Source organism: Schistocerca piceifrons, chromosome 6 (genome assembly GCF_021461385.2).
Source record: "Schistocerca piceifrons isolate TAMUIC-IGC-003096 chromosome 6, iqSchPice1.1, whole genome shotgun sequence".
Taxonomy (NCBI): Eukaryota; Metazoa; Arthropoda; class Insecta; order Orthoptera; family Acrididae; genus Schistocerca; species Schistocerca piceifrons.
The window spans coordinates 169,992,017-170,018,565 of NC_060143.1; the positions used below are offsets into that span (position 1 = coordinate 169,992,017).

General features: G+C 39.3%; 1 protein-coding gene across 2 annotated transcripts in view; it reads right to left on the minus strand.

Annotated features, from left to right (window-relative positions):
- Positions 1 to 4,764: 4,764 nt before the first annotated feature.
- The window catches only part of LOC124802912 (vacuolar protein sorting-associated protein 16 homolog), a 202,616-nt gene continuing 180,831 nt past the window's right edge, over positions 4,765 to 26,549 (minus strand). For both annotated transcript variants that reach the window (XM_047263982.1, XM_047263981.1), the window contains 3 exons: positions 11,632 to 11,728; positions 10,411 to 10,514; positions 4,765 to 5,369 (listed from right to left, as the gene is read on the minus strand). In XM_047263982.1, the coding sequence (XP_047119938.1) occupies positions 5,225 to 5,369; positions 10,411 to 10,514; positions 11,632 to 11,728 (346 nt within the window). In that variant the 3' untranslated portion in view covers positions 4,765 to 5,224. The remainder of the gene's footprint in view (positions 5,370 to 10,410; positions 10,515 to 11,631; positions 11,729 to 26,549) is intronic.

Sequence of the window (26,549 nt, forward strand, 5' to 3'; positions counted from 1 at the left end):
GACTGGGTGCTGTTGCCATCTTCATCATCATCATTCATCCCCATTACAGTTGGAGGAAGGCAACGACAAACCACCTCCATTAGGACCTTGCCTAGTACGGCGGTGCAGATCTCCTGCATCGTTCTCCATGCTCTGTCAAGAAGCATGGGACTTCATTTCCAGTAGGGGGAGTCATGAACAACATATTGAAAATCCTGACCAGTGGAGTCTCATTGTGGGCATGGAAGGGGGGGGGGGGTGTAGATTCAAATGTAATTTCTTTTTTGTTTGTTTTTCTTGAATATCTCAAACACCACATCCTCTAGAGAAAATGTTTTCCAGTAAACTACTTTACATTTCCTACAAAAAAAGGTCTTATTCATTTTTTTTCTCTACGATTAATAGTTTCCACTTTGCAGGGAACAGAAAAATAGCAGATTATTAAAAATAGTGTTACAGTGGTATAAAATTAACATTTACTGTTAAATAAAGTAGGTTAAAACAAATATGAAATATGCATACCACATCTAAATGCAATAGAACTGTGTTAAATGACAAATTTCGTTCTAGTGTTGTAACACAGTAGAAGGAGGGTGTCAGGTTACATAGGTGAGAGAATGTAGGTTGACAGATTGTGGTCATGCACTTACCTTCTTCATAGGTCTGCCAACTGAAGAGCAAGCAGGGAATTCCCTACACTCTCAACTGCTCAAAAAGTTATACCGACCTATTATGTAGCTTGACCCATTATGCATCTCACAAAAACTGGTATTTCTTCTTTTAAATGATGCATTTGTGTCCATAGATGAACACACTTAAATATAGCATGGCCATTTTCTTCATTCAGTCTACTTCAGTGTCATCTGAGCAAACTGTAGCTGGTTTTCTTTGTCCTCAGAAAATAGTAAACAACTGTCATGACTGATTTTTGGGGCAGTGAAGAGGCTGTCCTTGTGAACAGATATTGAATTTGTATACTGCAGTCACATTTACTTTGTGCTGGGTGTTAGAACTGTAGCTTGACGATGGCTGGGAACCTGGTAAGTTTGTTATTGCACAACAACCAACTGATCATTTTTCAAGAGGAAACTAGTGTCCGGACATTTATAGTTTTGGTAATGAGGGACATCGGAGTCTGAGAATGGTGGCAACCTTATTAGTGATACAGCGCATCAGTCAGTGGTATAAAGTGGTTTTATGGATTGCACCTGCAGAATGCCTAGTATGTTCAACAAGAGGAAAATTACAATTTTTGTGATGTGGGTCATCTTATGTAGAGAATGTTATGTGTATGGTGATCAGTTAGTTTTCCACATTTTGACAGGAAGCCCATCCAAGGCATCACACAGTGTAATACATTTTAAAAAAGGATTCAAAATTTGATTACAGAGAGTACATCACTCCTGTGGGGACTGTCACACATGATGATCAAGTATGGCTGCATGTTTGTTTCAGCTATGACTCTTGCGATAAGATCCTTTTCTGATGTTACAGGAGTAACAACGTGTGGTTTTCATAGGCCTCAACAGAAGATGATCAAGAGGTGTTTGATCTGGTGATTGATGGACATGGAATTGGCCTATGTCTACCAGTCCGTAAACTGGGGTATAGAATCCAGGTGGTGCCACACATTTGCACCACAATGTGCTAGAGTAGGAAAATTTCTATGAGAAAAATGATGTGTATTGGTCCCTTTTGGTTGGCATTAGATGTGCTCAATGATATTATCACACATTATCCCAGCCCATACTTTTCTGACTATGCCTGTGTTGGTTACCTCTAACCATTTTTGCTCTTGGATTTTCCTGTAGCAAACACATATGTTGTGCAAGTTCACAACGCTCTCTCCACTGAACACACATTCAGAGGTAAAGTGTGCAAATTACAGGTCAAAAAAGTATTCTCTCCTCAAGTTTCAAACTTCTCAGTTTTATTAAAAGCAGGACAGTGGGACATGCAGTCACAGAGTTGTGAATTCTGCAGTCCAGTTGACAAAACTGCATAATAACGTGTCAAACTGGGGACATGAGACCACCTATTCAGTACTAGGCTGTTAAGTCATTCTATTTGCCAGTATGAATGTTGTTTCGGTAGGTATCCCACTTTCATCTAATTGAATGCTGACCATAAATTACACTTGTAATGTAGCTTTCAAAACATGTTAGCCTGACTTATTACACCCATCAGCATTAAAAAACAGTAGTCATGAAAATCACAAATGAAAAATCCAGGATGGAATATAACAGTATTATAAAAAGGAAATTTGCTACTCACTTTCCTTTTCATAATATTGTAGTCATGAAATTAATACACTAAATTCATTAACATGATTAGATGTTATGTTCCCTGAGCAATAAAATGTTGTATATGACATCAAAGTTAAATGAGTATATTTTATTTTTTGTTTCTCTATTTTGAGGAGTATCAGTCAATGGCAGTTACTGTTAAATATTTTTGTTGATATCTAACATGACTTCCCTAATCAACCTAATTTTTCACCTGTTTAATATTTTTCCCATGGCAGCACACCTTGAATAATCAAGTAATATTTTTGAGCGTCAATCAAACATTGATAGTACATGAATAACATTTTTTATCTTTATTCCCAAACGCATTGGAGGGAAGGATGACTAGCACTTATCCATGGCAAAGTTATCAGATATAAACTATTTCAAAACAAATAATATGACATTCATCTTAATCAGTTTAGGGAAGTCAAGGAAACCCTAAAACTGGTTAGCTAGACTGAGATTTGAACCGCCATTTAGTGTCTTACCACTGCAGCCTCACTTGGTAAGCTTGCTGGATATGCTGCATTTAATTATATGAAGACATAATTTCAGATCGTTAAATCAAAAAGGCAGTGTTCATATTTGGATACAAAGCATTTACATATGTGATTACATAATGCCAGATGATGAAACCAAAAATTCGGCATCCATATTCACATCAATAATACAGAAATATGTACTTCGTATGTACTAATAAAATATGCTTACCTTTTAAGTATCATCACAATCTACCTTCAAACAAATATTGAGTGGATTACTATGAAAATATATGACAAAACAATTACTTTTTGTACTTTGGTTTCAAAGTTAGTTCTTGAGACACGACACATTGATCTCACTGAATCTGTTATATCAAAAATTCAATTTTATATGTATGTCCCCCTTCTGCAAAGATTCGCATAGTCCAAGTAGGACAATAAGCAGACCAAGACTATTGTGTTCACCCCATAATGCATCACAGTAGGACATGCATATTCAAAATACCAGGCTACTGCGGACATTTTTAAAATTTAAACATGTCTATAGCTGGGAATAACCTGACTAACAACATTCTCCCCATTGTTGTTGTATCCAGTTTGAATGCTCATTACTCCAGTTTCATCATTTCAAGGCAATGCATGGTGTCATCAATAGTTCTGATACAGGCACTCTACCAGAGTTTGGCACAGAGATTCACATTTGATAGGTTTTGGTAATATAGCGCCTTGTCTATGTATATTCATCTCAGATGCCATTTCTTTGTACCTCCTTCCACAATTCCCTTTAAAGTCCTTATGTTTCTTTAAGTCCAACCTTCAGCCACTGTGGTGAATTATAGATGATACTTTTCCTTATTTAATGCAGGCTGTCATTGCACACCACACAGTACTACTCGCAACAACAATGATGGTGGTGGCAGTTTTCATTCCTGAGGCTCAAACAATGGATATTCCATTTGTGCCTCTTTCTTAATCTAAAAGATAAGCCATAACGAAGTTTAATATATTTTGCATCCAACTACTATCACTGATACTAATAGCCTGATGTGTATGGACTCTCACTAATTAGCAAGCTTCAACATGAGATGATGAGATTACACAACTGGTTTCCTTTGTGTACTGTTACTGATTTTAGGGTCAGTACATATGGTGCACTCCACCCAGAAGGTTGGAATTTGATTATGACAGTGTATGAAAATTAATGAACTATAGCAATGCATTTTACTGTTGACTGTATTTTGTATTTTACTACTGACAGCAGTGATGAAGGATGGATTTTATTTAATTTGATGTTATTGTAAAAACATTGCCATACAAACTGCTGTAATATATGATACCTGGGAATGATAAGCTGATTGAAACTGGTAGTTAATAAAGATTTTTTCACTAGCAGTTCTTGGAGTTCCTAATATATGATATTTTTCAAATGTAGGTAAGGCTGAAAACAGATTGCTTTTAAAATAAAGGCAACAGTTTACAATGTACAAAATAAACATATCCACTAATGATGAGGTCATCTGAGCTGGAGCACTAGCTAACCCAAGACAAGGAATTGGAAGAAAAATAACTGTGTTCCTTCCAGAATAATTATCTACATCTTGGAATAGTAGTCACCTTCAGTGATTCTGGACATGTCATGGAAACATCCAGACTCCTGAAATAAGAATCATGAATCCACAGCAAGCTACATATGGATCTTCAACATCTGAAATGGCATCCACATTGCAGATATCATTAAACATAAAGTTCTCATTCTTTTTTCCTCACACATGAAGAAGAAATGGAAGACAAATGTTTAAAAAAAATAAAAATAATGACAGAAGAATTTTTGCTTGCGTTTACAGGAAAAATAAAATGTGTTAATCTGAAATACTTAAAAGGAAACAGTGGACTAACAGAGGAGGTAAGTTCAAATGTGTCTACGATAAACAGTTTACTATATGAAGTGCTTACATTAACAATCATAAAAAATGCAATGACTGATATTACATCTTTTTATAAAAACTGAAAAATGTTTATTTCAAGTCTGAGACTGCCATAAGCTAGAAACTTTTACATATACATACAACACATATATAAATACATTCACAAAAACTGTGCTTTAATAAATGTTGCTTACAAGCTATAGGAACAAGGAAATGTTGGCAGAACATTGTAGGAAATCACAATTTGCATTTACTCACTGTCAGAATATTGTAAGTGGAATTATCACCTTTCTGTTGGGGAGAGAACATAAAAAGTGTCTAATTTTTGCTAACAAATTTTATCACAGTAGGTTGATTCTGGGTCATGTTGCTGAGTTCCAGAATTAGATCATTCACTTGTATTTTTCACCACACTCTAATAGTTACCCTCCAATTTCTTTCTTCCTCTACCTCGATGCATATATACTGCATCAACAAACATTCTATAATATTCTTGAACAACTGAAAAATATTCCTTGGAGTAGCAATAGGCAATGTTTTTATTCTTCTTTCATTTTTTGTTTGCAAGCTGTGACACAAGTACATTTATTTTGTCAGACAGTGTTCTGTCAGATGTCTGGCAATGATTCTGAATGTACAAGAGACCTTGTACATCTTTCTGCTCAAACGCTATGCGTGATGCCTCTTCAAATAACCTGGTGAAATGAGGAAAAATGCATTAATTAACATTCACAGGCGCACAAAAAATCAGAAAGACTGAATTATATTTGTTACAGTGAATAATTTGATAGCCATAAAAGATTTAATCTGAAAAAATTAAATGCATGTTGTTGTTGTTGTAGTACCTGATACAGGTCACTGTAAACAAAATTACTCCATGAGCTATTAATACCAAGTGTCTATTTTATCATACACATTTCTGATTTAATTCCGTTTGAAATATGCTGAAGGTCCTAACAAGGGTTCTACAGACTGACATTATCCTCCCATCTTTAACATGGGTAATCTTTCTATGCTCTCTACAACCTCATGCACCGCAACTAACTAGTTACTGGACACAGTGAATCTCGCATATCACTTAAAAAAGAAGCAAAAGTATTGGCTTTTTTTTAAATATAAGGATTGTTTTTCTGTTTATAAACAAGGAAATCAAAACTCCTTCAAACTTCTGCCATCTGACACAATGCAACAGTTTCAATTAGGGATGTTCAATAATCATTGTTATTTACAAAATATCAATGTTGGGCATTGTAACACTGATGTTTCAATGCTGATACTGAAGTCTTTGAAACACCATAATGTTGATGTTAAAGACAAAATATAAACCCTTCAGTATTAGGACACTTGCTACCAATGCCAGTAATTTTTTTAATTATTTAAACAAATATTTTTCTGAACATGGTCCACAATAACATCAGTGGAGTGGTTAAAGCAGTAGAAATAGTATTTCGAAGAAAATGTCATACATTTCTCCATATACTCAATTTAGTAGCAAAACATCTATGGAGAAGCCAGGCAAACTCCTGACTTGATTACTGATGTGAAAAGGATTTTAATGTGATCCAAACAAAGTACAGCAGCAAGTGATGAGCTGAAAAGTGAATGAGGCTCAGACTAATTCAAGAAATATCCACCAGATGAATACAACGCTACATACAACTAAACAACTTTTCTGGCAGCTGTTAGCAATGATGAAAAATGTCATTGATATACTAGTGCACCAAGCCATTCTAACAGCCACATGTATTGTAACTATGGAAGATGATTGGCCATTTTGCAGTCTACAGAACTGACTACTCATGAAAATTGTATAGATAAGTATGTTGCAGGCAGTAATGTAATCCCCATAACTTTCAGTACTGATTCTCAAAATGTCTGACTTCCAACAAATGCAAACTGCTGGAGACAATCTCAAGGGGAACACCACAACAGAAATCAAAAAGCACTTTTTACCAACTGAACATATTAACATATTATCCACATCAACAATTCTCAATCCTAAATTCAAGAAGATGCTTTGTATGTTCAAAGGCAATCAAAACCATCACAGATTTGCTTGCAGAGGTTGAAACAACTATCAGTTAGCATGTATACATCGATACATGACAGGAAAACAAAGAAATAAAATTTTATTTATGGAGTAAACTTTATAAAACAGCACAAGAAAAGAATAATTTATGAACAGTGGAAGAAAAAGATCAGTTATTATCTGAAAGATCGCCTTACAGATCTTAAACACAATCCATTAGAAGTACAGAAACACATCATCGGTGCCGCCACTCGAAGCTACAAAACCTTGCACTGAAGTATTTGAGCTGTATAGCTACATCATCAGCTTCTGAAGGCTGTTCTCAAAAACAGGATGCGTGCTCTGTCAAGAATACAACAGACTTAGGGGGAAATTTCTTTCAAAAAACGTTATTTTTCCAGTCTGTATAAAAAAAGCTGCAGGACGCGTAACTTTAATTATTGCTCAATAAACATTGTATTAGATGTATTTTTATTTACATCAATGTTAAAAACACTTATGTTTATGGGTCAATTATTATTGAACATCTGTGTTAGACATCGATGATGAAACTGAGATCAGCAAATTTGCCAACAATGCATGTCCCTAATCTAAATATGTTTAGCAGTTACAATGAAATAACAAAAGTATGGGACACCTCCCACCACCACGCTGGACCTCCTTTTGTCTGGTACAATGCGGCAACTCAACATGGAATGGACTCCTCAAGTCACTGGAAGTCCCCTGGAGACATATTGAGTCAAGCTGCCTCTACAGCCATCCATAACTGCAGAAGTGTTATCAGTGCAGGATTTTGGGCGCAAACTGACCTCTTGATAATGTTCCATAAATGTTCAATGTGATTCATGCTAGGCAATCTGGGTGGCCAAATCACTCGCTTGAATTGTCCAGAATGTTCTTCAAACCAATCAAAAACAACTGTGGCCCAGTGACATGGCTTATCATTGTTTGGGAACATGAACATAACCATTTCCAGTCAATGATTGGTTCAGTTGGACCAGAGGACCCAGCCCATTCCACCATTCCATGTAATCACCACCCTCCCCCCTGCCACTTTAGCTTCTTGAGGTCCACGATACACTCTAACCCCACCATCAGCTCTTACCAGCTGAAATTCAGATTCACCTGATCCGGCCACTGTTTTCCAGTCATCTAGGGTCCAACCAATATGGTCATGAGCCCACCCAAGAAAGCCAAAGTGTGCCACATTGTCCAAACACATGGGTTTATCATACATCCCACATTAATTTCTGCATTTTTTACAATGTTGCTTGTCTGGGATCACTTACAATTCCAACCACTGCATTGTCTATGTTGAGAGGCAATACCTGAAATTTGGTATTCTCGGCACATTCAACACATCAGATCTCTGAATACTGAATTCCCATGATTTCTGAAATGGAATGTCCCATGCTTCTAGCTCCAACAACTACCCCGGATTCAAAGTCTGGTAATTCCTATTGTGTGACCATAATGACATCAGAAATCTTTTCACATAAATCACCTGGGTACAAATGACAGCTCTGCAAATGCGCTGCTCCTTTTACACTGTGTACATGATACTACCGCATACTACTACCGATACTACTACCGCAATGGACTCAATAAGTCACTGGAAGTCCCCTGGAGACATATTGAGTCAAGCTGCCTCTACAGCCATCCATAACTGCAGAAGTGTTGTCAGTGCACAATTTTGTGCACAAACTGACCTCTTGATGCCACACATAGTGAGACTGGTTGATAGCCTGAATCCTGATCTTTTTTTGGTTAACAAAACAAACAAACTCTGTCTGAATAGTCCTTTAAGGCCCAACAGTACTGACCGACCACAATGTCATCCTCAGCTGTAGGCGTCACTGGATGACAGCTGTTGTCAGTTCTCATGACTGGCTTTTTGGTTAACAACTGATGCATAATCACAAATAGGTGCTGCGGGCTGTTGTGGTGGAACAAGCAGTACCCACTTTTGCACAAGACAATGCTTTTTTCATGATGTCGGTCACCTCAGAGTATTTCTTTTAAACAGTCACAGATTTCCTCCAAGGTTATGACTTTTAATAAAGCTGCCATTTTTGTTTCTTTGTATGTTCCATATACACAAAAATTTTCATTCAGCAATTTTTTTTTCCATTTGTTGGGATAAAGAGATGCCACACATAGTGAGATTGGTTGATAGCCTGAATCCTGATCTTTTTTTTGGTTAACAAAACAAAGAAACTCTGGCTGAATAGTCCTTTAAGGCCCAACAGTACTGACCGACCACAATGTCATCCTCAGCTGTAGGTGTCACTGGATGACAGCTGTTGTCAGTTCTCATGACTGGCTTTTTGGTTAACAACTGATGCATAATCACAAATAGGTGCTGCGGGCTGTTGTGGTGCAATAAGTAGTACCCACTTTTGCACAAGACAATGCTTTTTTCCTCTGACTGTGCCAACAAACATTTAGAATCTGTGTGAAAATTGCAGTTTGTAAATAAATCTGGCAAAAAAATGACTATGGTTTATTTTGAATCTTCCCACACGTTCCACCTGAGTTATTTATTAATCATCTTTGTTGCAACCATCATTCTCTGCACAGATAAACACCAACCAGCTGACCACTCACATGAATGGCCAGAATTAAATTTTTATCAACAGCGAACATGTTCACAAAGTTGTCAAGTTTGCTGTCCAGCACAGCACAACTGAGTCACATTTTATCAATCCCTTGTCCCTCTTTTTTCATCCCACCAAAGAATAGCTTTTCAAAAATCGCACAGTTGGAAAAGGGTGTAGTGCTGCTGGTACACTCCATTATCTCACAACCCACCATGATAACATTTATTTTATTTTCTCATATTTTGTGAGTGTCTTTCTTTACTGTCTTATCCACCGGAATGTGAGTACTCCCTATCTTCACTTGAAAATGGATTTCACCTTCCTCTCCCGTTTCTATGCAGTTTCATTACCACTGAACATTATTCTGCTACATTTCCTTATCTAGTTTTCATGTCTTATCAACTTCCTTAGCCAAAACCAATGAGTGACTTTACACAACAAAAACTAAGAAATTATCTGAAATGTGTAAAGTTATTAGTTTCATTACAGATATTTTGACTTAAATAATGATTTATATTTTCAAGTTATCTATCTGTTTATCAGATATATACAAATTTCGAACACCATATGATTATCTTTTGCATAACAGTGCCTGTATTGAGGTATCCCCAGCCTCTTTACAATTATATTATTTCTTATGTAAACACAGCTTCCCCTTATTTTATCATCAATGAAGCTTTGGTTTTTTTTAAACATTTTGCTGACTCTGAGGTAACTATAAAAAGCTGAAAATTTATGGAACATCCAAATCACAACAATTATGATAGAATTTGAACAACATTCTTCACTAAATAAATTACCCTGTGCCATCTTAGTACGTACTATTTGAATGATACAAAACTATTTAGCAAAAAATCCAAATGACTTCTTTCCTCCTCATAGTAATCTAGCCCTGTGTTTCCCCTCCCCTGTCCCCTCCAATGATTTCATTCATTATTACTGAACCCAATTGCTTTAACCCTTTGACAAAAATAAAACACTAAATTATACATTAGGTTATCAATATCTGAAGGACTTAATGTCACGAGGCAGAAAACATATTCAAGCAGAACTAAAACTTTAAACAAATACTCAACACAAAACCACTGACAAGTGCTGGATACTCACTTAGCCTTCACATAATACTTAACCTTCAGTTCATCCCTCACTTTTGGTAAATACTTCTGTGCTTCATGGATATTATTATGCTTCAGACAGACTTCCACAAATGGCTGAAATGGATTAATAGAAACACCCAATGAAATTAACTGTACAGATTTGTCTTAGATCAAAAATTTATGTTTTTATTAGTATGGCTAATAACAAGAAATTACTGCAAGCAAATTGAAATACATGGCTACTATGAATAATTTTTTTCACTTTCAAAGTTCTATAGTTTCCAAAGTATTTGATCTACTAATATGACTGACACATTAACACAACCGTAAACCCACCCAATTTGCATTGTGCCCACCAGATAGTATTGCAAGCGAAGTGCCTTGACAAAATGACACCTAAGAGGATGAACATTTCACCTCCAAGCTCATATTCAGTGATGAAGCAACATTCCATTTATCTGGAAAGGTTAATTACCAAAATTTGAGGAAGTGGGACACTGAAAACCATCATGAAATTGTAGTGCATGAATGAGATGTGCCAAAGATTAATGTTTCCTGTGCAACATAATAGAATGCCCACCAAGGAAACTGGAAAGGCCACTAGTGGGTGACAGGGACCATGTTGACTACCACTGTCACAGACGAAGTTGTATGGGTCATTTTTCTTCTGCGAGAAGACTGTGATGAGTATGTCTTGTCTTGATATGTCGCAGTTGTGTTTGTTTTCATAATTGACTGCTGATTTTGAGAATTTCATCTTTCAATAAGACAGGGCACTGCCTCTCTGGAGCATCAATGTTCATCACTACCTAAATGAAGGACATCCACAATACTGGATTGTGTGTAGTGGTACAGTCGATGCAGCTCTGTTCCCTAACACTTTGTTAATTTTTTCTCTGAAGGTACATTAAGGACCATGGTTGTGTGCCCCACTGCCAAGAACACTGGAACAGCTCAGAAAACCCATCAGTGTTGCTGTGCTGACTATTGACATGGTTTTGTTACATAAGGTAAGGAACAAACTTGACTACCATTTGGACATGTGTTGTGTAACCAGAACGGCACTCATAGAACATCTGTACAGTGCAAATGCAAACTTGGTGGGTTTATAGTTCTAGTCATGTATCAATAATATTTGTACATGTAATACTTTGGAAAATAAAGAGCTCTGAAATGAATGAATCATTTATAATTGCCCTGTATGTTTGACAAAAACAAATTAAGTACTCACTTCATGACCTGCTGGAGATTTCTTGACTTTTGACAACTTCTCTAACTCAGTCCAGTTACCAAGCTCAGCAAGGCTGAGTATTCGCAACCAACAATAACTGCAACAAAAAACAACACACAACTCAACTTTCCATTACTCTTCATGTTCCACGATGAAACTTATGAAAGAAGTAGTGTAATATAAACACATGGCAACAGTCTGAACCACATGAACAACTCTGAGGGAACATTAGTTTCTCAAAACCATAGGTTCCAGCATCTAACAATTGAGAGGAAACAGTTGTAGAGAATGAGACCAATTAGAATTAAGCTGAACAGCAAATTTTGACATTAATCTAAGGTAAAAACAATATGATAGGGAATACTATACTGTCCTGGCTACACCTACACCGAACTACGTACTGACAGTCTTACCTGCACAAGAGAAGCTGACTCTTGGACTGACTAGAAGATTTTGGGACTGATGAATTAAGTGGCTTGACAAATATCATCAGGCCACCATTTTCTGGGTGTTTCCTTATTGTTCAAATACAGCTAGTTCCTTGACCCCTGTAAATCAGCTTTGTCTACCACCCATCTTAACAGCCTCTTTACAGGTACTGTTGTTTGTAGCAACCTGCACCACATGGAATGATTATCACTGAATGAAGAGCCACCTGAATTTCTAATTCAGCCATGTCACGTACAGTTGAGAAACAAAGTGAGAGGTCAATTGTGGATGATGACTCAGGGTGTGTAAAAGTTCACTTAGGCACTGTTTAAACTATTATTGTCTTTCAGTTGAGTCCCTCAACAGCACAACTTCTATGCAGGTGTGCCTTAGGTATCGCATCATGCATTGAAAACTCCCATTATAATAACCATTAGGAGTAGTCGTTTAATTAGGTCAGTGGTCCAATCATATCAAGAATTTCATATAGCAATAAGTACACAACGATATTTAGTGAAGTGTCTGTAACAGGAATAACTGCTTACAAACCCGTTATTTATAGAATGAATTTTGCATAAGATTTAATCATAAATAATGCCACTCTGGCCTTCTGACTTTCATCACTGATGACATCTTTTCTTTGAGGAGAGAAACTTTTCAACACTAGGGGATCAGATGACTTCAAATTAGTTTACTGGAGACATACCTATAAATGTTTTTCACTTCCATGTGTAGCCAGATTCCATTAATTTTCCACTGAAGCAAGGAAGTCATTCTAACAACAAGTATTTCTTTCATTTATTGTTTTCTTTTCAGGATCAATTCTTCATTAGTTTCTGTAAAAGAAGGGCAACTTGGAGGCCTGTACAGTACTATGTACATTTTATATTCATCCAGAAAGAAGTGTAGTGTTGAACTTTTTCCCTGTTTACAGAGATATATTTGCAGCTTCAGATATAGCATTTCTGCTAACTTCAGTCAAGGGTGTCCTATACCGTGCTTGGGGTTTAGTTTACTGAATATTGTAACAAATGAAGCTGGAACTACCGAGGACTGCAGTTTCCTTGCTTATGAATACGGATTTCATTTTGTGGTCTTTAACTCTTGTAACGGCACAAAGTAGGGGACTGCCTATAGGGGCGATGTACAGCGGGGACTTCGTGTGCCCCAGGACCGCTACGGTAGCTGGGAAGGCCCTATGGGAACCCTGAAACGTGACGGCTAACGGGGCTCTGGTGAAGCTGCGATAGGCCTAGCAAGCCAGTAGTGGATAAATCAACTGCTTTCAAAAAGGGAACATGCCTCGGATCACGGAATGGATTTACAGGAAACCGACCAAGCAATGGAAAAGGATTACGAGATGGTTTACGACTGGGCACCTTAAACGTAAGGACTCTAACTGGGAAGTTAGAAGAAATTGTAGAAATGATGGAAAGGAGGAAATTGGACATCTTGGGACTTGCTGAGACTAGGTGGAGAGGAGTTGGTGAAAAACCACTAAGTAAAGGATGTAAACTGTACTGGATAGGGAATGAGAGGGGAAGAAATGGAGTGGCAATAGTGGTCAGAGAGGGTCTGCAGGAGGAGGTGGAAGGTATCAATGATCGAATGATAAAAGCCAGAGTACGAGTGAAAGGAAAAAGCATTGAAATCATCCAAGCATATGCCCCACAGGTGGGGTGTACAAAACAGGAGAAGGAGGAATTTGAAGATGACATGCAAAAGCAGCTAAATGGAGGTTATCAGATTATAATAGGGGACCTCAATGCACATGTTGGCACAGACAGGAAAGGATTCGAGGAGATAATGGGACCAGAGGGCTGGGGGAACCGAAATAGAGAAGGAAAATTGTTGCTGGAATTCTGCAAGAGGAATGGGCTGGCAATCGCAAATTCCTGGTACAAGAAGAGAAGTAGCCACAAAATAACTTGGTACAGTGGAGACTGGTCCCAAACTTCAGTAGTAGACTATGTACTAGTGGATAGGCAGATGATGAGCAGCCTCACAGATGTTAAGGTCATTCCATCTGAGGCCTTAGACAGTGATCATCGGCTGTTGGTAGCCACCCTGAGAGAGAAAAAAGATAGGAGGGCAACAGACATACAGGAGAAAAGGTTGAAGACATGGATGCTGAAAGAGGATGAACGGAGGACCCAGTACCAGACACTGATCAGGAAGAAGCTGCCAAAGGAAGATCAGAGAACAGTGGAAGAAGAATGGAGAGATTTTAAGAGGGCTCTAGTTGAGGCAGCTGAGACTGTGTGCGGAAGAACTAGCACAAAGAGGAGAAGTAAGGAAACCCCATGGTGGAACAACATATGTAAAGAGGCAGTACTTCGAAAGAACAAAGCCTTCAGAGAATGGTTCCAGACCCGAACAGAGGAAGCTAGGGTAAAATATAAGGGAAGCAAGAAAGCGGCACAGACCATAGTAAGGGCGGAGAAGAAGAAGTGGATGGAAAAATGGACAAGAATGTTAGAAGAGGACAGTGAAGGGAACAAAAAAGTACTTTACACCATGGTAAGAAATAAGAGGAACAACAGAAGCGAGTGCCTGAGGATCATGGATAATAATGGAAGAGTTGTGGAGGAAATGCATGAGCTCAAAAAGATTTGGAAAGAGTACTTTGAAGATCTGTTGAATGCCGTCAAGCGGGTAACTAACAGCGATGGAGAACCTAAGGCAGCAGACGATTATAATAGTGGGGAAATTGATGATCTAACTTGGAATGAAGTGGAAGAAGCCATAAAGAGGATGAAAGGGGGCAAGGCACCAGGTTGGGACGAAGTAACAGTGGATATGATACGAGCAGCAGGAGAAGTAGGAACCCAGTGGCTATACAGAGTGCTGAGGGTGGTGTGGAAGGAGAACAGAATTCCTGAGGATTGGAAGAAAGGAATTATAGTCCCGATCTTCAAGAAAGGGGATAAAAGGAGATGTGAGAACTACAGAGGAATCACCCTGCTATGCCACTGTGGAAAAATCTATGAAAAGATCCTGGAGAAGAGAATAAGAAGCAGTATTGAAAGTAGACTGCAAGAGGAGCAGTATGGTTTCAGACCGGGAAGATCAACAACGGACCTCATATTTGCGGTAAGGCAACTGCAGGAAAGGCACTATGAGTACGGGAAGGACTTAATCATGGCCTTTTTAGATATTGAGAAGGCGTATGACAGTATCTATAGGGACAAGCTCTGGGATGTGCTGAACGCAAAAGGGATAGATGAAGAGATAACACGAAAAGTCAGAAAAATGTATGAGGGAAGTGAGAGTTGTGTGAAAGTGGGGAGGGAACGTACTGCATGGTTCAAGCTGGAAAATGGGCTGCAACAGGGAAGTGCACTTTCGCCTTTATTGTTTATTATTGTTATGGATGATATCCTACAGCAAGTATCAGATGCAATTGGAGATCATAAAATGAAAGCAGTGCTTTTTGCCGATGACCTGATGTTGTGGGGAAATTGCGAGAAGGAGGTGCAAGAGCAGTTAGATGTATGGGAGGCAATGGCAGCACAATATGGAATGCATTTCTCTGCAAAGAAAAGTGAAATAATTGTCACAACAAGGAAGAAGAATAGGCCAAATGTGGATATAACTTGTGGAGGGGAAAAACTACAAGTGGTAGAGAACTTCAAGTACCTGGGAAGCATGATTGAAAGTAAGGGGGGAAACGCAATGGAAATAAATGAAAGGTGCAGAAAAGCAGGGCAGTTCTTCAAATGCATTAGGGGGCTTATTTGGAGCAAGGAGGTGCCACAGAAATCCAAGGGAATTATATACCGAACCTACTTTGTCCCCATATTGGCATACGGAAGTGAGACATGGGTAATGCACAAAAGTGACAAAAGTAGAATACAAGCTAGTGAAATGAAGTTCCAGAGGAGCAGGTTGAGTGTAACAAGACGAGACAGATTGCGAAATGTGTATGTGAGGGAAAGACTAAAGGAGGAACCAGTACAGGACAGGATAGAAAAATCAAGACTGCAGTGGTATGGACACATGAAGAGAATGGATGAGGGAAGAATTCCAAAGAGGATGTTTGATCTGCAACTGGAGGGGAAGAGGCCCAGGGGAAGACCAAGAGATAGATGGGTGAAAGGAGTGAAGGAATGTGTGACGAGAAGAGGAGAGAACTGGACGAAGGTGGAAGAGGGGGAATGGTGGAAAGACAGAACACGATGGAGAGGCTTGTGTTCCCGACAGACCCAGCCAGTGGCTGGAAACTGTCCAAGATGATGATGATGATGAACTCTTGTACTTTCTTCTCTGCATCACAGACTGGGCAAGTTTTGCTCCAAACTGAACATTTGACTGAGCAATTCAAGTGGCACTGTAAAGGTAAGCAAGGTGATCCAGGCTCATAGTATACGTACCACAAATTCAAAATGGTGACGTCCCTTCACAAGGTAACATGCCATACCTCCAACTAACTGACAATGGATTTGGAAAACACAGATGGAGTTGTAACAAGGAATCCATTGAGAGCAAGGTCGAAAAGGCCAATGATGTTTATGGCAGTTGATGCCCTACATACTGTCTACCTCTAGCACGCAACCACAACATTGGCTGTTAATGGCAACAGGGGGCAGGACTGGAGGTATCCAAGGGTTAGCATAGAAAGAGGAATGGAGAATAGTTGAACTGCTTAGTTGACGAGTAACTCACAACTTTGCTACAATGCTAGAAGTGTTGATACAAATCAGAGTAATAGCAACAATAAACAAAGCAAACACTGCACTGTATTATATCTACAACATCAGTTGTCGAAGTTGACATTCCGTCAGAAAGGAATCCAGTGAATTTTGCAGAGTGAGAAAGAATTGGCTGATGAAATATTAGCATTTCTGCAAGACGAGTCAGTGGAACTTGTGGCGTCGTTTACGTTCGATGTGTGGACAATGTACATGAAGAGTACAATGATGATGATACAGTACTTGAGCCAAACATCCCTTCTCCAGTGAAACACAGTAAAGAACACTCATTGTCCAAGGAGCAGGTGCTAAACATAATTTCATACATGGAAGATCATCCACAGTACAATAAAAAACAATTATGAACAGATTTTGAGTAAGTGCAGATTTTGTGGATAAGGAAAACTACAAATTTTCAAGGGGGGACAATGCACACTTGTTACAAAATCTGGTGTATGCACATTTCAAGGATTCTCGATACAGTTTACAGGTTTACAGGATGTGGATGATAATGACATGGAATGACCTACTACATTGTGCATATCAAACTATGTCCAACATAGATTACACTGATTTCAAGGGAAGCAGTGGATTGTTGTGTAACTTCAACCAGTGTTACAGAATTTAAATATGTAAGATAACGAAATTTCAAACAAAGTGTCAAATTGACAATGCACAGCAAACTGCAGAATTGGCCCAAAAATTTGTAGATGAGATAAACAGACTTATCCTATCATTTAGTAAGGAATTTGTTTTCAACTCTGAACAATTGGGATTTGAAAACGAAATGCATATGGATGGAAGCCTGGAAATTTGAGGTACCAAGAGAGTTGTATCAAGATCAACTAACATCAATGCCAAAATGCAGTCACAAACAATTATGTCAGCTGTTCATCTGCATGGTAAACAGGCTGGAATGTTATTTATTGTGCTGTGAGAAGCTGGAGGTGCTCTGTCCCCCTTTGATTCTTTCTCATGTGCATTATCTTGCAGGGCACTAGGAAATATTTGTGTCACAGCAAGCAAAAGTGGGAAAATGGTGTAAGAGAACTACAACTATGGTATGAGCACTGCTTTTCTCCAATAGCTGGTCAAAATAGCTTGCTTTTGCTTGATTTCTCATCTGCTACTCCGTTAAAGCAAACCATCCCTCCTGAAAAGTGCCTGACATCGCAGTTCATACCACATGGAACCACTAAACAAATTCAGCCTCTGGATGATTCTTTTTTCCGTGCCTATAAGACAAATTATCATACTATCTGCAGCTATGCCTTAATGGATAATCAGTTTCACAATAAGCTCTGTGACAGACTGTTCTGCATTCGGTTGCATACCATCACATTCCATCAGTTCTCATCAGCCTGTTACACCAAAATGATTCTATGTGCATTCTTTATGAGTGGATACATAGCTGAATGTCGTGCATAGTTTGTAACTCCCAAGGAGTCTACCTCTGATGCACATGGCGTGAACCTTTGTGATCACTATGGTGTGTCATTTTTCATTTAGTGTTCATGGTGCATGTTAATGTTTTGTTTTGAACATTTCTTAAATGTCAACGACGTCCATTTTATGAAGTGTGATACATATATTCCATAGAAGATTGATCTCTGCACCTCCCGCACACTCATTTTATATCACCCTCCTGATGCACATGGTGAGTCCATAGAAGCTAATATTTTTCATGTCAAAATTGTTCACACAAAACTTTCAAATGAGCCTTACTGAAGACTGAAATTGCACACACTCAAGGGGCTCCTTCTAAGTTGCAGTACTTTGCATTTGCTTTTTTTGTCAGTATTTTCCTGATCGCTTACAGGTCAGTGTGCAGGGAGTGACTGCTTACAGGCGAAAGAAGGGGGAGGGGGGGGGGGGGGGGGGGAGTGGTGTATGAGGAGTGTCTCCATCTCCTTCATAGTGTCAATACTGCACATATACTACACATTCCATGTAGAGCGTCAGTTCAAAAGTAGAAATGATTCTCAAAACTTAAATGTTTCATATATGTGCCTTATTGACATGTTCATTTTCAATAATGGTATTTATTGGTACAAATCCTGTGTTAGCTTTCAGAAGCTGTATTTGGTGACACTGTGGACTGTTTTGCATGTGTGACACAACATATCAATAAGAAAACTCCATAAATCATCTGCCAACAACGCAAGAGCATTCTGCACAGTAAGAAAATGTTCTATAGGCACATTTCACTGGGATAGTCTTAAACTGATATCAGAGAATGTGGCAGTCATTTCCCATTTTCCTACAACAAAGAATGTAAAGGACATGCAGGTTTTTATGGACAAAATTACAATGATAGCCCATCCATTGAATTGACTGCAGATAGCATTGGGCCCGTTTTATGGCATAACTACCCAAACTGTTCAGAACAGCCTATCATGTTTGCCTCTAAGATGCCCTCTCACCCATGGCCACCCACAGAAATTTATCCAAGAGAAGGCAAGATTCCAAAAGTCCCTCTTTTCAGACACCTGATTAGTTGGGAACATGTCATGCCCAAAGAAATGAATTTGACAAGAAGTACATGAAACTCATTGCAGCTTAAGCATTTGACAGTTATCCAATCAAAATTATGGAAGGTACATTACTGCTGTACTTTACACATAACCCTCTTTATTTGTACAACTAAAGTATACATTTATATATTGTTAAAATGAATATGAATATGGATATGGATATTTGAAAATGACCATCAAACTGGTCAGTAGCACCAACTCTTAACAGCCTACAATTCAATAAAAATGATCTTCATTTCTCTAGTTTGGTATGTTATTGTGTAGACATGTCAAATGGACTACAAACGCATGTTAGATGTCAGACAGGATTGCACCCCATACAGTTCAAGAACTGTGTAGTTCAAGAAGATCAAAACACCTCTTCAACCTTGATATTTTACAATTTTTTCTTCTTATCAGGTGCAGAAGTTTTATTTCTTCTGTATTCAGACTTGCATACAAAGTATAGTTTACCAACAGTAACGCTTGATTGTGTTCACACACTAATATAATTGCTTGACCATGAAAACTGAATGAAGTCTCAGCAAGCCTTGATGAATCAAATTCAAAATTACTGTTGAGATTAAGATGTGCACAAGTGAATGGGCTGTTCTTGCAGGGATTGGTGACACATGTTTGGCTGGTATAATGCAGCCATACTTGTACTGTGGTAAGTGCTGGGACTGTCCCTTTTTGTAGCTTCTTAAGGACCATACTAAGAAATGACAGAGAAAAGTTTGGGTATCCTGTTTTGGCAATGTTCTGTAAAGATTCAAAGCCTGCAAGATTTCAAAACAATGCTGATATTGCTGCCACAACAAGAAAATGGTATAATTTCCTATTAACAACCCGAAAAATAAACAATAGAGTATTTAATGAAGCCACTGTCTTGCTCATTGCATGTGATTGAGTATAATCAGAGATAGTCATTTCTCTAAAGACTCGAGAATCTTGAAATTAATAAAAAGTCTACCACAGATTCCAAAAGCAGTGGATGCCTAGAATTCTCAGTTTTCCAGCTGTCATCCATATCCCTTATGAATCTGAACCTGGAATATGTATGTTGGAACACCCCCCCCCCCCCCACCCCCCACCCTCCCCACCTCCACCCCCCACCGCCATCTCTGTGCTGGGTCTCATGTCAGATCCACAGCCTTCTCCAAAACCAACAGCAAGCCGAGAGTCTGTACCACAATTGCCTTCTGCCTCTCTGGCGCAGGACATGGAAGCAGCTCCTCTACTATCGACAGCATCTGAAGCTGCACCCCAGGTTTCACTGCAGGCTATGCTGTGTCCACTTCATCCTCTCCTGTACTAGCCAGAGTGGTTCAGGCCATATAGCTGATTCAAAGGGGGCAATGATCTTGTAATCCCACTGAAGTATCAGTGGGTCATCAATATATAACTGTGCATTTGTCTGCTAAAGTTGCTAGGCATGGCACAGAAGGATAAATCTGCCAGTACCATGTCACTTGGAAAAACACCTGCAGCAGATGTAAAGGCTGCCGTGGACTGCCACAGTCTCACTTGTCAACTAGCTGATGTTTACATCAAGATCTCCATTACATGTATTGATGATGACCTTGTGTTATGTGGCTTTCTGCTGGACTGTGACTTGGACTTCATTGTTACATACAACCATACAGAATTACTTGTCTGCCTGCTGTGATACTGTTTTTGTACACCACTCCACTGACCACTGTTCTTTCAGTGAACAAACTGATGGCACTTGATTACACCGATAGATGGTTCATATTCGAGTGCTTCCCAGTCAAAACTACAAACAGTGTTTTCATGTACAAACTTATGAGTCATTCAACAAACATCCAGCGTACTGTATCAACCAAGAGATATACATTTTCAGAAGTCTTTCTTTCCCTATATTTTCAGAATAGTCAGGAACTATTAATTTCTGTGATTTGTTTGTACATAATTGGGTTTAATAAAATCTGTGTTGTTGAAAAAGACAGCTTGCAATAAAAGCCACCTTTTACAGAGCATCAATGAACTTGATCTAGACAAAGGATATGGCATTTTAGATGGCTAGGAAAGTTTCCTCTAGTAGATGGCCCATAAACAGGTTGGCATACAAGGGTGCCGTGGATTTGTTTGTATACCTTTCCTGGAAAGGACAAGTACGTGTGGGCTAGGATAAATTTAGCAAGGTGTATGAGAATGAGGTAGGGGGTTTGGAATCTGAAGCATGCTACGAAATGTAGCAGGGTTGCCAAAAGTTTCCCCAAGTAAAGTTCCCTGATATTTCCCTGATTTCCGGACAAGTTTTAGCATTTTTCCTTGACAAAGTTTGAGATCGCTAAGGCAAGTAGACACATAAGCTGACAAAAAAATGTAAGGACTTCTGTACTTCTAAATGTGTGAGCAAAAATCTTAAGTATTAACATCAACATCTTTTGTAATGAACTGTTTTTAGATGGAGAAAGCAAGGCAAATGATATGTCTGTTTCATTAAGGCCACTGATGTTATTTTACTTCAACAAAGCGAAACACATTTGGTGACAAAAATATGAATTTTGTTGGAGTCGCAAGACAGATTTAAAATACCTTCACTGTTTTCAGAAATAATCTCAGAAAAAAGTAAGTCTCCTGAAAGAAATGTATAAGGTGAGGAAGAGTTGTGTAAACCAACACTATAGGTGGCTGTCAATCAAATGTTGGTTCTACTATGTTCGTTATTGTCAGTTATTACACACTGTGTTATGTCTATTATTCTACAGGTATTGTGTGATTTTTCTTTCAAGAAACACATGAGTAAATAGCATACCAACTGCGACTGACTGCCACAATTTTCTTTTTCTTATCGTCCATACTTTCTAATATATAAACTACTTTCGAAGTGGCAAAATGTATTAGAATAAATAAAATGTCTATAAAATGCCACACTGTACAAGGTACATTTGCTTCAGATCAGCAGCCCGATCCATTAGAGATCCCCACAGAACTGGCCTGTGGTTTTGGCCCACCATGGAAGTCCACTCGTGTGGCCAGCTATTAACGTGTCACTGACACCATCTTGATGAAATGAGATCGCAGTGATCACCCACACAACAGATAATGTGTGCAAATACTCAGAATCAATACTAATGAGGATAGGTAGCAACTCTCCATAAAGATGATTGCTGAGCCATGGACAGACACATAGGTAAGACAATCACACTCTCACAACTAAATTTTTGGCCATAGCCTTTGTCAGAAAAAGAGAGTGCACACACATTCACATAACCACTCTAACCACTCAGACCCAACTCATGCACACATGGCCATTGTCTCCAACAGCTGCATCAACAAGCTCTGAGAATCAGATACAAACAAACCACTCCTCACGTCCCACCCGCCTCTCATTGGCAGCTGCTAGGCTAGCAGCAAGCAGTGATGGAAGGGGTTGGAAGGGGAGAAGCAGTAAGAATGAGAGTAGGGAAGTGGCACATGTACTCAGCTGCGCCCAGCCAGTGACACAGCATGACATCTCAGTAAACAAAAAATTTTATGCTACTGAGACAAAAACGAGATTTTTTCCAGTGTTTTTTTTTTTCTTTTTAAAATTTCCCTGATTTGCCTGATACATTTGAAATGCCCTTATATTCCCTGATTTCCAGAACTTTCAGCAACCCTGGGTAGTGTTCAATAATAGTAAGACCATGGGCATGAGGGATGTTGGCGTAGAGGGAGATGGCATCAACAGTGACGCGTAGGGATCCAAATGGTAAAGAGGTGGGGATGGTGGAGAGTCAGTGAAGGAAGTGGTTGTATCTTTGCTGTGGGAGGCTAGATTACAGGCAATTGGTTGGAGGTGTTTGTCAATGGGGGATGATATTTTTTCAGTGGGGGCACAATAACCACCGACAATTGGTGTCCAGGATTGTGGATTTTGGGGAGCATGTAGAAGGTGGGTTTGCAGTGTGTCATAGGGGTGAGGTGGGAAATGGATTCAGGGGAGAGGTTCTGGGAAGGGCCTAAGGCTTTAAGCAGGGATTGGAGGTTGTGTTAGACTTCTGGGTTGGGATCACTCTGGAAGAGTTTCTAGATGGAGGAACCAGAAAATTGCTGGAGGCCTTCTGCCAGGTAGACACTGCAGTTCATAACAACAGTGGTGGAACCTTTATCTGTAGGTAGGATGATTATGTCAGGACTTGTTTTAAGGTTGTGTATGACTAGTCTTTTTTCTGCTGAAAGACTGGTATTCTGAGGAAGGATTGTGAGGCTAAGCTGGAGGTAAGGACTAGCAGGTGGTCAGATGGGAGGGAGGGTGGATAACGGTTGGATAGTGGTATGAACCAGGAGAGGCAGGGTTCACTGTTGGAATGAGGTTGGTTTTGGGTGGAAGGACAGATGAAAAGAAGTGCTTCCATTGCAGGTATTGGGAGAAGGAGAGTAGGTCTTTGACACATCCAGCATGGTTAAATTTGGTTGTAGGGCTAAAGGTGAGGTCTCTGGAGAGGACTGAAACTTCTGTTGAGCTGAAGGTTTTGGTGGAAAGGTTTCTCTGTTTCTCTTTTGCTGATGAAGGCTGTGGGCAAAAGCTTTGGGTAAGTGTATTTTAATCGTGCCTGTCTGTAACTTAATGTGGATTCTTTACAGTAAGTAGCAATCTGTCTTTTTCTATATTGTTGATATTCCTACAGGGAGTTTCCATTGTTTGATTCAGGCTGGTATCTACTTCTCCTAGCACTAGCTTACCGAGGATGTTCAAAGTTATGGTACTTTGGATGGTTTCTCTCATATATTTCACATTTGTTAATGTTTCCAGCAATTTATAAACAATAATGTAAAGGCAATTACACCTTTCCTCGGCTTCTAACACCTGTTGCCTCTGGGCCCATGCCTTAAATCCCTGCAGCAGACCTAGGTGCAAGATGTGTCCCATACAACCTCCCATTACCACTCCAGTCCTGTCACCAGCACCAATTATCCCATCAAAGGCAAGGCCACCTATGAAAGTAGCCATGTGATCTGCCAACCTCGCTGCAACCACTGCACCATGTTCTGCGTGTGTTTAGCCACTAACAAGTTGCCTGTCTGTAGGAATGGCCACCACTACACTGTGTTGCTGAGCATTCTGCCCAACATGATGTGCTTGACTGCTTCACAGACTGTGCGATTGAAAGTTTTTTATCACCAACACCAGCTTTTTTGAATGATATACATAGGAACTCTCCCTGCAACAAATCCTTCATTCTCTTAACAACCTCCCCCTGCCCCCCTCAACCTTCACTACCCCCGTTCTCCACATAGCTAATCCCTTACCAAATATCACTCCAGACTTAAACATGCCTTCTATCTGGCAGAGCACCTGTGTAGCCCATTTCACTTGTCCACTTCTCTCCCGCCCTGCCCCAAGCACAGCCTCCTGATGCTGCAGCTAGCAACCCACCATCCTGTACTCTGCATGTCCCTGCTCAATCCCACATGCAGCACTAGCATCTTCACCTACCTGAACACTGCTATCCTTCCCCTCACTGCCCCACACATATAACCCACTACCCATCACAGTAAAGATCGCTGCTTGCCTCAGACGCAATCGCTGTTGGATGTTAGCACCCAGAGAAAACAGTAGCCATGTTTGTGTTTCAGTGAGGCATTTGTGAATCTGTGTGTGTTTTGTTTTGTCTACATGATGAAGGCCTTCACCCAGTACTCCTGTAATGTGACAAGTAACTATCTTTTCATGTTGTTACTCCATCACACTTTTGATTATGCACGAAACCTTCATACATACGTCTCACATGCCTTACTGTCATTGCCGTAGAATAACAAAGAGAAATCAACTTTGAGTCACAGATGGTAAGACACAACACTCTGGTTATTGATAACAGAGTTATGCAGAGTAATGACTAGCAATCAAATCGTCCTGGATCCCAGGTCTGAATATAGCCACTGCTTAAATTTTGAATAAAAATCATCAGCAATGGCAGGGTAAGAAGTCACTCTCATTTTGCATACACCTTTGTCAAAGAGGGTGGAGGAGCAGACAGATGTTCAAGTTGATCTCCTGCATTTGCGATGAGAAAAGGCAGATGCATCTGCAATGACCAATGGCGTGAGGGTGCAGAAGCAATGGAAACCACTATATTAAAGACAAATAAGATGTGTCCACAGGAAATGTGGCCTGTAAGTGAAATATTGTCATGTCCACTGGCAAAAGACTCTGGTTTAGTCCCCAATTGGATCTGCAGGAGGGAATTTCCAAAGGGAGTGGACCATGAGAAAAAGATGGAATAACCAACAAAAAGAGCAACGTTCTATGAGTTGCGACATGTGATGTCAGAAGTTTCAGTGAGCTAGGGAAGCTAGAAAATCTGAAAATGGAAATGCTAAGGCTCCATCTAGTTATAGTGGGGGTCAGTGAACTGAAATGGAAAGAAGATAAGGATTTACAGAATGCCAAATATAGGGTAATATCAGCAGCAGCAGAAAATGGTATGAGTGGAGTAAGATCTGTTGTGAATAGGAAGATACAGGAGAAAGAATTATTGTGAACAGTTCAGTATTGGGTCATTCTCATTACAATTGAGAGCAAACCAATGTCAATAGGAATGCTGATGTTGCAAATAGAAGATAATGAGACAGAGAAAGTAAATGAGGATATTGAATGGGCACTTCAATACATAATGGGAAATGAAAATCCAATAATGATGGGGGGGGGGGGGGGGGTTGGAAAGTGGTTGTAGGGGAAGGAGTAGCAGAAAGGGTTACAGGAGATTATGGGCTTGGTAGTAGGAATGAGAGAGGAGAAAGACTAATTGAGTTCTGCAATAAATTTCAGACAGGAAAAGGGAATACTCTGTTCAAGAATCACAGCAAGAAGAGATATACAGGGAAAAGCCCAGAGACACAGAAAAATTCCAGCTGAATTACATCACGATCAGGCAGAGATTCTGAAATTAAATACTGGATTGCCTGCTGCTCCTGCTGATATAGACTCAGATTACAATTTAATAATGGTGAACAGCAGGCTGAGGTTTAAGAGAATCACTGTGGAAGGAAGTGGGAAATAAGTACTGAGAAAAAATGAGACACATTTGAAGTTCATGCAAGATGTTGATACTGTGATAAGGAATAAAACAGTGGACAGTTCAGCTGAAAAAGAGTGTACATATCTCAAAAGAGCTATCACAGATGTTGGAAATCCAAACATAGGCATTAGAAGGGTAACTTTGAAGAAAACTTGGGCAACAGGAGAAATACTTCAATTGATCAACGAAAGCATGAAGTAAAAAAATGTTCACAAAAAGACAGGAATAGAGTGATCACTTAAAAGCAAAATAAA